This window comes from Varanus komodoensis, unplaced genomic scaffold, assembly GCF_004798865.1.
Source record: "Varanus komodoensis strain SLA01 unplaced genomic scaffold, ASM479886v1 scaffold15, whole genome shotgun sequence".
NCBI lineage: Eukaryota > Metazoa > Chordata > Lepidosauria > Squamata > Varanidae > Varanus > Varanus komodoensis.
This window is the reverse complement of record NW_025335440.1, coordinates 22,745,674-22,758,638: the sequence shown is the minus strand read 5'-3', so window position 1 is coordinate 22,758,638 and position 12,965 is coordinate 22,745,674. Positions and strand designations below refer to the sequence as shown.

Sequence of the window (12,965 nt, the reverse complement as noted above, 5' to 3'; positions counted from 1 at the left end):
GAAAAAGTACAGAGAAGGGCAATGGAAATGACCAGGAGTTTGAAGAGGCTCGCCTATGAGGATTGGTTGCAACAGCTGAGCTTGTTTAGCGTGGGGGGGGGGGAGTACAGGAAAACATGACGGAGAGGTTCAAAATGATACCTGGTATGGAGTGCAGAGGGAGACATTTTTCTCCCTGTTCCATAAAACTAGAAGCCAGGGCATTCCATGAAGCTGATTCAGGGTACTTTACAGCACATAATTAAACTATGAAATTCACTGTTATAGACAGTAGTGAGAGCTGCCGATTTGGACAGTTTGAAAGTGGAATTGGACAAATTGAAGGAGAAGATGATCAGTGTCTGCTAGTCTTGATGGCTGTGTGCTACCTCCAGTATCAGGGCAGTATGCCTATATACCCAGTTTCTAGTGAGGTTGGGCAGGAGGGGGCTATTCTATCCATATCCTCATTGGGAAATCAGGTGAGCAACTGGTTTGCCACCACATGAACAGAATGCTGGGCTAAACAGACTATTGGTTTCATTCAGCATGGCTTTTCATATGTTCTTATACCACTGCTCCCAACAAGACGGGGCTTCTGGTTTGAATACAACATTAAACCATCCGCAGGCATAATGTTGTCTACTTGCTCCCTTGTCTTGAGTTACCTAGTTACTCCCATGTTCTTAAATGATCTTGGGGATATTTCTGGGATCACAAAAGAGAGAGCTCCTATAGAAACAGACACTGTCCATGTGAACATTCTTACTTCAGGTCAGCCTGGTCATCTCTATCATCCTCAAAGGCGGTGAGATGGTTTTTGTTAACCATACATAGGTAGAAGATGTGTAACAGCTGATGTAAAAAAAGGTTGTTTCTACTTTGAGCTAAAGAAGAATTCAGGGCCTGGCTTTTTATCATCTTCCCCTGACAGGCAGGCTATGTGATAATACATGGGGTGAAGAGACATTCCTCCTTAAAGCAACCACCCTCAGCCCTCACTGCTCACATTTCCTCCTCGGGGCTGTTAAAAATATAGTAGCAGCCAGCCTAGGATACTGTCCAAATAAGCTACGGGTTGACAGCTTGACTCCATCAAGGAAGCCTCTGCCTTGAACTTACAAGAGCTGAGCAAGGCTGTTGTAGGTAGGGAATTCTGGAGAGCTTCCACATGCAGGATTGCCCTAAGTTGGAGACAACTCGATGGTACAAAACAACAGCAGTGGCACCTGGACAGCAGACTGAGGCCCATAGGTCACCGGGCTGGAGAACGCTGCTTTTGTTTCTTCCATCTGGCTTATACAGTAGTTCCCAACACACCAAGGCCAATGCAGAAAACAGCTTTAAGGCCTTCCCACTCAGAAATTCGCCTAGACCATTCATAGAATTAATCTTCTCTTAGTTTTCTTTCTTTCGTTAAACATATATATTTATACTGCAGTATAAATAATGCATGAGTTGATCATGGCCATGGTGGCTGTAATTCAATCTCACGGTTCCAATAATACGTACCAACCAGCCGAGCATTGCCCACTATTTTAATTACTTTATCAGGAGCCCTCAAGCACTGTCTATCTTGCCCTGCAATATCCTAAATGTAATTAATTCCCATTAACTAGTTTCTGAATGCACTAATACTGCAATAAGGTCTTCTTTCCCCTGTGTCCTCAGGGCTGGCATACAAACAGCGAGTGAAGGGAAAGGCCACATTCGGAAGGGTTGTAAGTGCTTCAGGCCCTGAGAGGAGCGGCCACCAGTCAGGGAATCGTGTAATGTACATATAATGAGGAAGTTGTGTCGAGCAATGCTGGCCCGTTTTCTTTCTGTGCAAATAGTTTCATTCATCTCCTGGACCCAGTGTAGGCTACAAACTTCCTTAGTTGCTGTTTTATTTGTTTTTTCTTATTTTAACTAGAACATCCCATAGAGATATGGTATAAAGAAAAAAACAGGTAATACATTTGAAAACTTCCTACTGTCATCCTCCAACTTGTAATGGGAAAGAATATCAGTGTGGAGAACTTCATTTCCTGACCTTAAAATTATCTAGGAAAAGGCACAAGATGGACAACTAAAATGAGAAGGCCTTCTAAATCTCTCGGGCTCTATCTAACAACTCATTTGTCAATAGCAGTTTGCTCTGTGGATCTTATCCATGCACTGCAAACCCTTCTGTCTCAAGATGCTTGTGTGAGAGAGGGAGGAAAGGAGCATTCTGGGGAAAATCTCCAATTGGTAACTCACCTTGCTGCTGAATGGAAGTAGCTCCCATATACAACAGGGTCTGAGTGAGGGTGGCCCCTTGTGAATCACCAACACCAAGCACAGGCTTCACCCAAAAAGAGCACCAATGTAGATAAATTTCAGTTGTGCTAATTTATTGGTTTAGATGCAAACGTAGAAATGATTGTTTTAAGTTCAATAGAAATTCCCTGCTATTGTGAGAAAGCCTGGGACCAGGTGATGTCTGCCTTGCTCATTCGTGCTCCCAAGAAGCCACTTAGGGGCACATCAGGGGCCCATGGCTTCCTTCTGGTGGGGTTCTCCCTTTAAACTGGACAGCTCTTCAAACGGAGAGCACCTTCAAAACAGGACAGTCACCTGGCAGCCTTGCTGATAGAGGGCTTTTTGTTGTTGTTAGTTGCGAAGTCATGTCCGACCCATCGCGACCCCATGGACAACATTCCTCCAGGCCTTCCTGTCCTCCACCAGCCCCCGGAGTCCACTCAAGCTCACACCAACTGGTTCAGTGACTCCATCTAGCCACCCCATCCTCTGCTGTCCCCTTCTTCTTTTGCCATCAATTGTTCCCAGTGTTAGGCTCTTCTCCAGGGAGTCCTTCCTTCTCATTAGGTGGCCAAAATATTTGAGTTTCATCTTCAGGATCTGGCCTTCTACAGAGCAGTCAGGGTTGATCTCCTCTAGGACTGACCAGTTTGATCGCCTTGCTGTCCAAGGGACTCGCAGGAGTCTCTGCCAGCACCACAATTCAAAGGCCTCAATCCTTTGGCGCTCAGCCTTCCCTATGGTCCAGCTACCTGCTGTAAAAGAGGTCACCTGGCTACGCTAAAGTGGAAGAGGTTGCTTGCACCTCCAGATTGCTCCGTGGCCTTCCCATGTATGCAACCTCCATGCCAGGCCCCGTATTTTGTCCCCAGAGGTTTTGCTTTCCTTTCTCATTTCCGAAGCTACACTCATTGTATCGGTCGTCTCACTTGACCCACATATGCTGGCATGAAAGGTTTGCTCTGCTCTGCTCTGGTCTGATCTGATCCGACCTGACGTGACCTGACCCCTTTCCTTTGCGGGGGCAAATGTCCGCTGACAGAGCCCACTGACAGCCGCATTCCTGTTGCCACGGTGATGGCAGTGCACATGCTACATTTGAGGTTGTGCTCCTGACCCCACAGGCACCCCCCTCTGCAAACCTGGGGGAGCAGCTCTTCTGGAGGATCTGATGCAAATACTTGCAGGCGGCTTGTGTCCTTGAAGGCATCCATCAGGCAGTTGCATCTGAGGGCATTTGCGTGTGGTGGGGTGGGAGCAGCCCCTGGAAAAGAACCAGTGCTCTTCCAGTGCTGAATGCTCCAGTGACGTCCCAGCCAGGCCCAGATGCCGTGCATGGTCCACTGCCAGTCTGGGCAGACAGGGAATTGATGGCAGTGTGAAGGCAGCTTGGGGTCGGCACTGAGGAGCCAGAGAAATCACAAGCAAGACCGAGTGGTCCATGGCAAGGCCAGAAGTGGGTCGTGTCCTTGACTGACCGTAGCCTCTTAGCATGAAGCTGTTGGGTTGGTGTTGGTGCTTTCCCTGATGTTCCTCCCTTTGGCAAATGCTCAGCAGAGGTCTACAGCAATGCAGAGTAACAGAGTAACACGAATAAGCCTTTCTTGGACAATGCTATGCTGCTGAATTTGAGCAGCTAACCGCTGCTTATTTCCCCCGCAGGGGCGAATTTGCTAGGGGCAGCAGTGCAGTCCTCAGTGGAGTCTGGGGCAGAGGGCAGAATTGGCCCTTCAGTTCCCAGCATTTGTTTACCTCAGATCTGCAGCTTGAATCTCCCCTGCAACCCCTCATGACCCTCCACTGATTCTCAGTCTGTGGAGGCAGGCAGAGTAGCGGGGCGAGGAATGTCTTGCAAATTAGCCTAGACACAGTAATGAGCTTTTCTACATGAGGTACATCTTGCACACTCATCCTCACTCATTATTTTTATGGGTTTTTTTAATCATGTCTTACACCTCCAGTTGAAAAGCACTTTCTTGGGATTTTTTAAAGCAGGGAAAATGCAGTATTATTCTGAAAGCAACTGCCTTCTTGTGTAATTATGTTATTTCTCAATACCGCTGCTCCACCTTGAGGTTATTTAATTGAAAAGCTGGAAAGGAAAGGTTTTTTTATGTGGAACTCAGATCTCAATTCTGCAACAAAGCCAAAAGTAGATACCATGGGATTAATAATGTTGCACAGAAAAACTCTGTGTCTGTTGAAATGGAGTGGGATGGTTTGGAGTCTGGCTGAAAAAAATGGCCGGAAATGGGTTAATACATTTCCCCTAGTAAACGCATTTTGTACATATTGTTTGACTGGAGAACTGCACTGTAAAATTGGGAGAATTCTGAGTTGCATTGCAGTTTTGGGAAGGGTGAATTAGCTAAGATAGCTTTTAAGCCTAACAAATATCTCCCTATTCCAAGTAGTATCTTTGTACCATAGAATGAAGGTGGTGAGTCACTGGGCGGGTTTACATGTCATGACAACCTCCACCACCACCTGGCAATAAGCCATGGTGAACTTGTTGTTTTGCAAAGATCCTGTGGTTTGCCCAGCAGACAGCTGAGTTCCCCGCATTGGTCCTTCAGGCAGTATCCAGAGGACATTGCAGCAGGACCAGTTTCTCTCTCTCTCCTGGCTACAATAAAGAGCTATTTTTGGCTTCCTATGGATTTTACATGCATCAACTTTTTATTTTTGGGAGGTTTCAGGGAAACCTTGGTGATCTGTCCGTGGCTGGCAAGCTTTTTAAAAGTATTTTCTCTCACGCATCATTTTTCGCAAATATTTGCAACTCCTCCCCAACCCATTGCAATTGTATATCTTCTCTCAAATAGAATTGTGCAAGTGAGGAAATCTGGGATCTTATTTGGGCAATCTTGGGGTGGGGGAGGTATGTGCTGCCAAAGTGCACACATACCAACCCTGGGCATTGACCTAAAAATGCCCAAAGAGGCTTTCCCCACAGTTTTGTCACGGCGCAGTTTGTTTTGTCAACTTAGAACGACAGCTGTCAAGGGAAACCCCATATGTGTGTGAACTTTGCTTGTGAAAAGGGGGTGGTGTGATCTATGCCCCCTTTGCAGCAGCAGCGCCATCTTTTTTCCCATTCATCCTGGCAGTCTGAGGTGGTGCACATTTTGTACTTCTCCCCAAGCATTGTGATGCTCAGCACAATGAGAAGATGCATCCCTCTCACTTTTTCTTGGGGAAAGGAATTTTGGCAGGGAGGGCCCTTGAAAGGGGTATTTTGGTAGGGCAGTGGGTGGTTTGGACTGAAACAAATGCTCACCAGTATCATCAGAATGAGCGCGCCAGTCCACCAGTTGATTTAAGTCAGCATTCAGCCTGTCACAGTGTCATGCTGGATTCTTCAGAGAGGTTCACAGCTTGAGCACGCTGGTGAACTTCATTCCATTGTTAATCTCCAACATCTGGCAATCAGGGTATGTGGTCCTTCCGAACAGCGGCTTTGATTTTATCTGTCAGTGAATAATTGCTGAGGGTGAGTCTATCCTCCATAGAGTTCCTTTTGAATCATGTTTAAGGGTGCAGCCCTGTTGTTTGCATCCTCAGTGATCAGAAGTCCCTGAACTCAGAGGCTCCTGGACATTCTGCAAAGGATGGGAGGAGCAGCAAAGGCAATCTTCACCTCCCCATCCTTCTCTCCTGTGGCTTTTGCTAGACTGGGAGGGTTTTGCCCAGCTAACCAGGTCGCTGGGTGGGGAAGGAAGCTGGAGAGGCCACAGGAAAGCTCATACCTGGCCTCTTCATTGTATTCCCTGCCCTGCCCACTGAAGTGCCCCCTTTCCAAGGCCCCTTTCCTGGACCATGGAGGCCAACTAGTGTGGTTCTTTCCACTCCAACTGGGAGGGGTTGGGAGAGGTGGCTGGATCTCCAGCAGCTCCTCCTGAGGTCTCTGGCTTCACAGGGGGAATGCCCAGTATCCTGTGGTCCCTCTGATGATGCCTAGGGGCAAAGGATTGCTCTCTAAGGCATTTAAGCTAAACAGTCATGATCCCTGAGTTCTGCAGGCTGACTGGGGAAGGGCTTTTGCTCAATTATTTTTCTCTCACACACCTGTTGTGTGGGAAGGAATTTGGTCTCTGAGCTCAGAGGTCCTCAGCTTCTCCATGTAAGACTCCTGCTGGAAACAGATCCATGACTAATCTGTGTTGGCAACACTGGGCTAGAGGGAGCAAGTCTGGCTCCGTGTAATGCAGCAGTCTATATTATGTCACACTTCCAAAAGTGTGCTGGTATAGAACCAGTGCTTCCACTTTTACTGGAAGATGATGTATCAGCTGTTCTAAATAAATGCTTTATGTTTGCATTTTTATTGTACTTCTCCCTTCCACACACACACACTGCTCAACTCAACTTAATTGCATATGTAATATTCTGCAGAAAGCTGTGGAATTGATTTATGGTAGCTGCCCAAAGTTCAACATGGCAAAGCAACTAAGGTAACTAGTTAATCAGTAGACAGACTCCTGGTTGTCCAGGTACAGCTAAAGCAGGATACATTTTTCTGGTGTTACCCATTTCATAGATTGCAACACACCCACCTTTCTTGTTTTCTTTCTTGAAAAATTGCTCTGATGAACAGACTGCAAACATTTGTTTAGGCTTCCAGCATCTTGCGTTTATTGAAATGCAAACCATTTGAGACTTTGTCCTCATTTTGCAATTACAATAGGGGCATTTCATATTGTGTATTCTACCACCCTGCCCCTCCCAATAAAGTCCTGGTGCTGCTGCTCCTTTTCCTCTCTTTGGAATATGCCACTCTTTTTCATGTTGGTGTCCTTTGTATGCTCTGTGTGTGTGCGTTAGCCAGTGGCTGATGTACAATCAGTGTGTCGCACAGTTTGTGACTTGGATGACATGCCAAGGGGAGTTATTTAGTGACTAATTTCTGAGGGGAGGAGAAACTGAAGGTATGTCATGTGGAAAAGTACTTTAGCCTATTGGAGCAGTGCTGTTTAGAGGACTGGGTGGAACAAGATGGGCCATGCTTCATGGAAACAGCAAGACTGAGCAGCTTTCTTAAGGCATAAAAATTCTTTCTCAAGAAGATGGATATGTAAAAAGGCTTATTCTAGACTATGTCTTTCTTTAAAACCTGGAAAGCAGTGAGCTGTAACATTTGGAATGCAGTGTAATGACCTTACTGCTCTACCAACGGAGCTGATTAAATTAATGTAAGTGGCTTTTATTCCTTGCATACAAAAAACTTTGGAGAGATAAATATATTAATATTTGGGATTGCAATGGTACCAGTGTGCTTCCCTCATAATATTGTTTTCAAAGCATCTAATAATGGAAGGAAATAACCTAAGAATGTGAGAGGTAATAGCTGAGCACAGTTTAAAAGGATTGTGACTGGGAGGAATATTTGCAGGAGGCAGTCCTTTCTTTAACATATGGACTTAAGAGATAAAAAGCCCATCAGTATTATTGTTGCATAGCAATCACCCATAATAAGATAACAAACAGAATACATTGCTTTTAAAAAGACTATTATGAGGAGTGGAATGTCTTCTGTGGCTAGCAATTTACAGATTTGCTTAGATTTCAGTATGAAATGAAATTGTTTCAATATGATGATAAATTAGAAAGAACTGATTTCCCAGTAGATATCTAGGACAGCAGGAGTACTAAACTTATTTGTGTCAAGGAGCGCTCATGGGGAACACTTGACCCAAATATGTTTGAATTATGTGGAAATTGGTTTGGGATGCAGGTGTTCACCAAAAAAATCCCCAAACCTGGGTATAATGATTATTTTTTAAAGGAGTGGAATAATAAAGTTAATATATAACGTGTAGTAACTAGGAAGTCATCATGGCTTTGTGTACACATGGTATTAAATAGAATTGGTTTCCCCTTAATATGCCCAGCTCTGGGCAATGGCAAGTGGTGTTTAGAAGGACATAAAATGAAACACCATCCAAAGGAACTTATTTTTATTTATTTAAAGTTTTTCTATCCCACCTTTTACAGTGTCTCAGGGCGGTGAGTTGATAATACAACTTAAGTTGCATTATCTGACTACTGCCATGGAACTCTGAAGTGAAAAACACCCGTGCATGGGAAGTGGTTGGCGACAGGTGTTACGACCAGCTCTCTGTGTTAGGCCGAGGGCAGAAGCAGCTGCAACTGCTTAGCAGGTGTGCAAAACCTGAACACACAGTGCGGTGCATTAAGCACCGTGGTCTTCAGCTGCCTTGTGCACTATTTGCTTCCTGGAAAGTTTTTTTTACTGGACATTTGACTGGCAGGAGTCTTGAGAAGTAGCCATATTTTCTGTTGTAAGCGTAAATGGGGGAGAATTCCTGAAGACTAACACATTTTAGGTGCAATCCTATGCATTTTAAAACAGAAAAAAGGGCTACAGGTCTCAGCATGCCTCAGGCAACATAGTTGTCTGGATAATTTTGGAGTCATGAGTCTTTTTCCCCTTTCTAAAACAGTATAGGTTTGTTGCCTTGGAATAACACATCGAAAGCCAGTTTGGTGTAGTGGTTTAAAGTGCTACACTGGGACTTGGGAGATTGTTCGAGTCCCCACTTGGCCATGAATTTCACTTAGTGACTTAGGGCCTGTCACTGACTCTCAGACTAACCTACCTCACAAGGTTGTTGTGAAGATAAAATGGAGAGGGGAGTTGTGTAACCTGCCTTGGTTTCCTTGCAAAGAGGAAAAGGCACAATATAAATGCAATTAATTAATTAATTAAAATGCATTATTGCATCAGATGTATTGTCTTGGTTGAATGAGGGATGATCAGCCATCTGACATAGGAGCATATTTTGGGGTATCACTTCAAGTTTCTCTACTAGCTGAATTCTCCCCCAGCTAGAAAAGGTGGTAGTTGTAGATCCTGCTGGGAGATGCACAGTGTGTTCACTAGTGCAGTTTGGCACTGGACTTGTAGTAGCACTGAAAATGAGTATCTACTTATGGATTTACATAAGAATGTATATGTCATCCTTCAAAAGAAATGTTTTCTTAATGAGGTTTACCATTAATCTGAGACACAGCTGTGAAGTTGGGGAACTGCTTCAACTTGTAGTTGGATCTTGAAGCTCAGAGTGCCCTCCAGCCCTCACCACCAGTGCAGAAAGAACCTCACCAGGCGTGTCTCTGAGGTTATAAGAGCAGCTTCAGAAATTGCATTTAGGGGGAATTTCAGGGAATGGGGAGAGGAGGAGAAGGCAATACCAGAGTACAAGGTGTCCTAGTGGCACCTCAGACTCCTTCCCACATGCGCATCACTAAGACACCCAAATTTGGCTGTCTGAGTGTTCTGCAGGACAGGAGCAGTGGGAGGTGACCTTCACCTCCACTCTCCTTCTGCCCCACGTAGGATGCACATAATTCTCCCTAGTTTGGAGGGAGGGCATCTGGATTGAATTGCACTGTTAAGCATATTCTTGAAAATAGGAACTGTGAACAATGGATGGAGATGTCCATCTTCTTACTTGTGCTTTTTAGGATGCCAGGGTTGGTCGTGGCTCTTTATACTGTGTGCTCTCAGACATAGCTTTGCATTGCTTGATGTATGGAAAGACCAGAAGTCATGGACTTCTTTGCATCTCTCATATGGAGAGGCTTGCTTGTCTTTTGTTTTTGTTTTTCATGTATTTTTCATGTTAGCTTATTTTCCACTTGTTTTCATAGTTGCTAGGCTGTTTACCTTCCTTTTCTCTGATGCCTAAGGCTACAAATCCTCTCTTTGACCTCTGGTCTCAAGGAGAGTCCTGGATAAACTCCCAATTGTGGAGATGAGTGTAATAGGATCCAACAGTCTGTATATTCTGGCATGGGAATCCACCAAATGATGAAAATAAACTTGTGGGTGGAGAAGGGAGAGAAGGCAATCCTCTATTTTGGTAGCAATGTAGGGTATCGTGTGATGGCTACTCAGTGGAAAACAACATGTTTTCCCTATGTTAACACTGTAGAAAGACTTTTTTTCCCCTAGTAAGGCCACCTTCCAACAGGTAGCTCCTCCAAGTGACATGTGTATCACACGGATTTAACTCTGTGTGATACATATCTGGAGATAAGATGGACCAGGTCTATTGGATAAAACACGAACTTTATGGATGTAAAGTAAATTTGCCTCCTTCTGGGGTGGCAGCTATCCCAGAGCAATAGCCAAAGGCAGGGCATTTCTTCTCTATTTTCCAGAAAGAAGTCTAAACTTTATTGTGGCTACAAGGGTTGGAAGGATTCAGTGGAGAAGAATGACCTGGTATGAACTCAGATCTTCAATATGTGGTTAGAGGCAGATCACCCACTGTTTAATCAGCCTATTCTTATGAAATATTCCAAATATGGATTTTTCTATGCCATCTTAGATTCACTATTAGTGACATTTGTCTGCGTTTCAATTCTGTATCTATGAAATGACACTATTTGCCCCTTTGTTTTGCTTATGTCTGTCTTGTCTTTTAAAACAGTAACACATGGCATGCTCTTCAGGGTAGAAAAAGTAAGCTGGATTTCTTTATCTTGCAGATGCAGAGAGAAACCTTCCCAAACGCTTCTCGGCCAGGATCTGCAGCTCATCCCCCTCCCCCTCCTCATGCTCTTCCAACTTCACCGCCTGCTACACCGGTGCCCCATTCCATGCCCCCTTCCCCGTCCAGGATCCCCTACAGCAACATTAGGCCAGTCAGTGGCCCTGGCAATGCAACAATTCCCAGAGACAGGCTTTCGGGCATACCGGCTTCAAGATCCATCTCTCCGAGCCCTAGTGCCATCTTGGAAAGAAGGGATGTGAAGCCAGATGAGGACTTGAGTACCAAAACCCTCACGCTTTTTCGTAATGAGGGACTGTATGCTGACCCCTACTTGTACCATGAAGGCCGGATGAGCATTGCAGGTTCTCATACAGGACATTCTTTTGATGTACCTGACCACATCGTTGCCTACCACCGCAGCACCATGAGATCCTCAAGCACTTACTGTAATCCCCCTATGCAGCCTGAAATTACAGAGCAATTGTTGTATCGGCAGAAATCCAGGAAATACCCTGACAGCCACTTGCCTACACTGAGTTCCAAAACTCCTCCTGCATCTCCTCACAGAGTGGCCGACATGCGAATGATGGACATTCATACCCACCATGGTGCCCCAGTGGGAGGTCCTCACACCATTCACCTTGACAGGTCATCTCCTGGCCGCCAGTCTCTCAAGAAGGACCCAGGGACTCCTGTGTATGTGGAAGCCAAGCCACGGAATGCCATGGGTTTATCTGGCATGGCTGAGGTAGCCCCATCAATACCTGACAAGAAAACATTTGGCTATGGAACAACCGTGATACCCAAAGAGAATGAGACCAGGTGAGTCAGAACAAGACTATATTGATCTGGTCTGAATAAGTGTTAAGTCACGTTAACATTTTGAGAGAGCGGACTTAAATTGGGTCAGATCAAATCTACCCAAACACCTTCTCCATTGCAGTCTTTCAGTTTGATCTGAAGGTCTCAGAAGGCCTATATAGGAAATGAAGCCCTAACTCTGGAGCTGTATATCCATTCAGTCCCTATTCTGTAGGACTGTTTCTATGGGCATAGCCCTTCCACCTTGTGCTGACTTATACTGGTGTATCCACAGTTTTTCAGATCTCTGCTCCTAGTTGCTTCTTGTCACTTGGATGCAAATGATCTTGGTATGTCATGAGTGTGAACTTCTGGGTCTTTTGAAAAAGAAATATTGATAGCAGGCAGGAGGAGGGGTACCTGGTTTGTACTACTTTCTCACCACTCCTTTTGCTTGTTAATGTTATAGGGGTGGGAAGAAATTTATTACACAAAGTACTTCTGTATTGCATGTATAGCAATCAGAAATTCTCTAAGTGATTTATAAAAGAAATACATAAAAGACAATATAAAAACAGTGCATTAAAGACACAACAGAAGGCATAAAACAGCACTGCAATCACACCTCAGGAAAGCTTGAATCAGTAGTATGTCTTTCAGGGACTTCTTGTGTCACCAGCTTCCATCTATCAGGCCACATCTGGGAAAGCATTCCAGAGGATCGGTGGAAATACTAAGAAGGCTTGTTCATATGCTGTTGCTTGTCATGCTACTTACTGCCCCTCTCCTCTCCTCTTATTTTGCTTTTAATGCTCTTAGGAGCATAGAGACATTTTTCATTGGGCTTATGGTTGCGTAAGGAATAGTTGAAACTCCCCTCCCTGTGCATTGAAGTTCCGGTGAAATTAAGTCTATTCTGTGCCTGCTTTTAAACCAAAACTGATGTAGTTGCTAATGATGCATTTAGTGTTACATGTAGTTTGGTTCTGATAAATGGAATACAGAAAATACACTTTTATAATTTGTATGCATTATTTTCTGCAGCAGTTAATGTTCAGTTTATAGAGCACCAGCTTGTAGCCTTTCTTGGGTAATGATAAAAGCTGCAAGTCTTTATTCACATGGGAAGAAGTGAAGTACAAAAAAAGAAAAGAAGAGAAAAGCCAGCTTTACTTAACAGAAATTGATTGTATTGTAGTAGTATGATCCAGGGATTTTCTTACTATTATAAATTTCAATTACTTGGTGAGAAGACAATGATTAACTGGGTCATTTTTTTGACATAAAATTAATGACATAAGAATAAGCAGTATGCTTCTGGTGTTCATAGCGAAAATATATCACATCAGTACAAATTAACATTCTGACATTAGGATT

General features: G+C 44.4%; 1 protein-coding gene across 23 annotated transcripts in view; it reads left to right on the top strand.

The window, feature by feature from the left end:
* KIAA1217 (KIAA1217 ortholog) overlaps positions 1-12,965 on the top strand; it is a 431,120-nt gene that overhangs the window by 369,187 nt on the left and 48,968 nt on the right. For 22 of the 23 annotated variants that reach the window (XR_006414224.1, XM_044425234.1, XM_044425220.1 and 19 more), the window contains one exon: positions 10,783-11,609. Coding sequence is in view for 22 of the 23 variants with exons in the window: in XM_044425234.1 (XP_044281169.1) it covers positions 10,783-11,609 (827 nt within the window). In the remaining variant the exon portion in view is untranslated. Of the gene's footprint in view, positions 1-7,368; positions 7,458-10,782; positions 11,610-12,965 lie in introns of those variants that run through there. The other variant, XM_044425232.1, reaches the window with a different exon arrangement.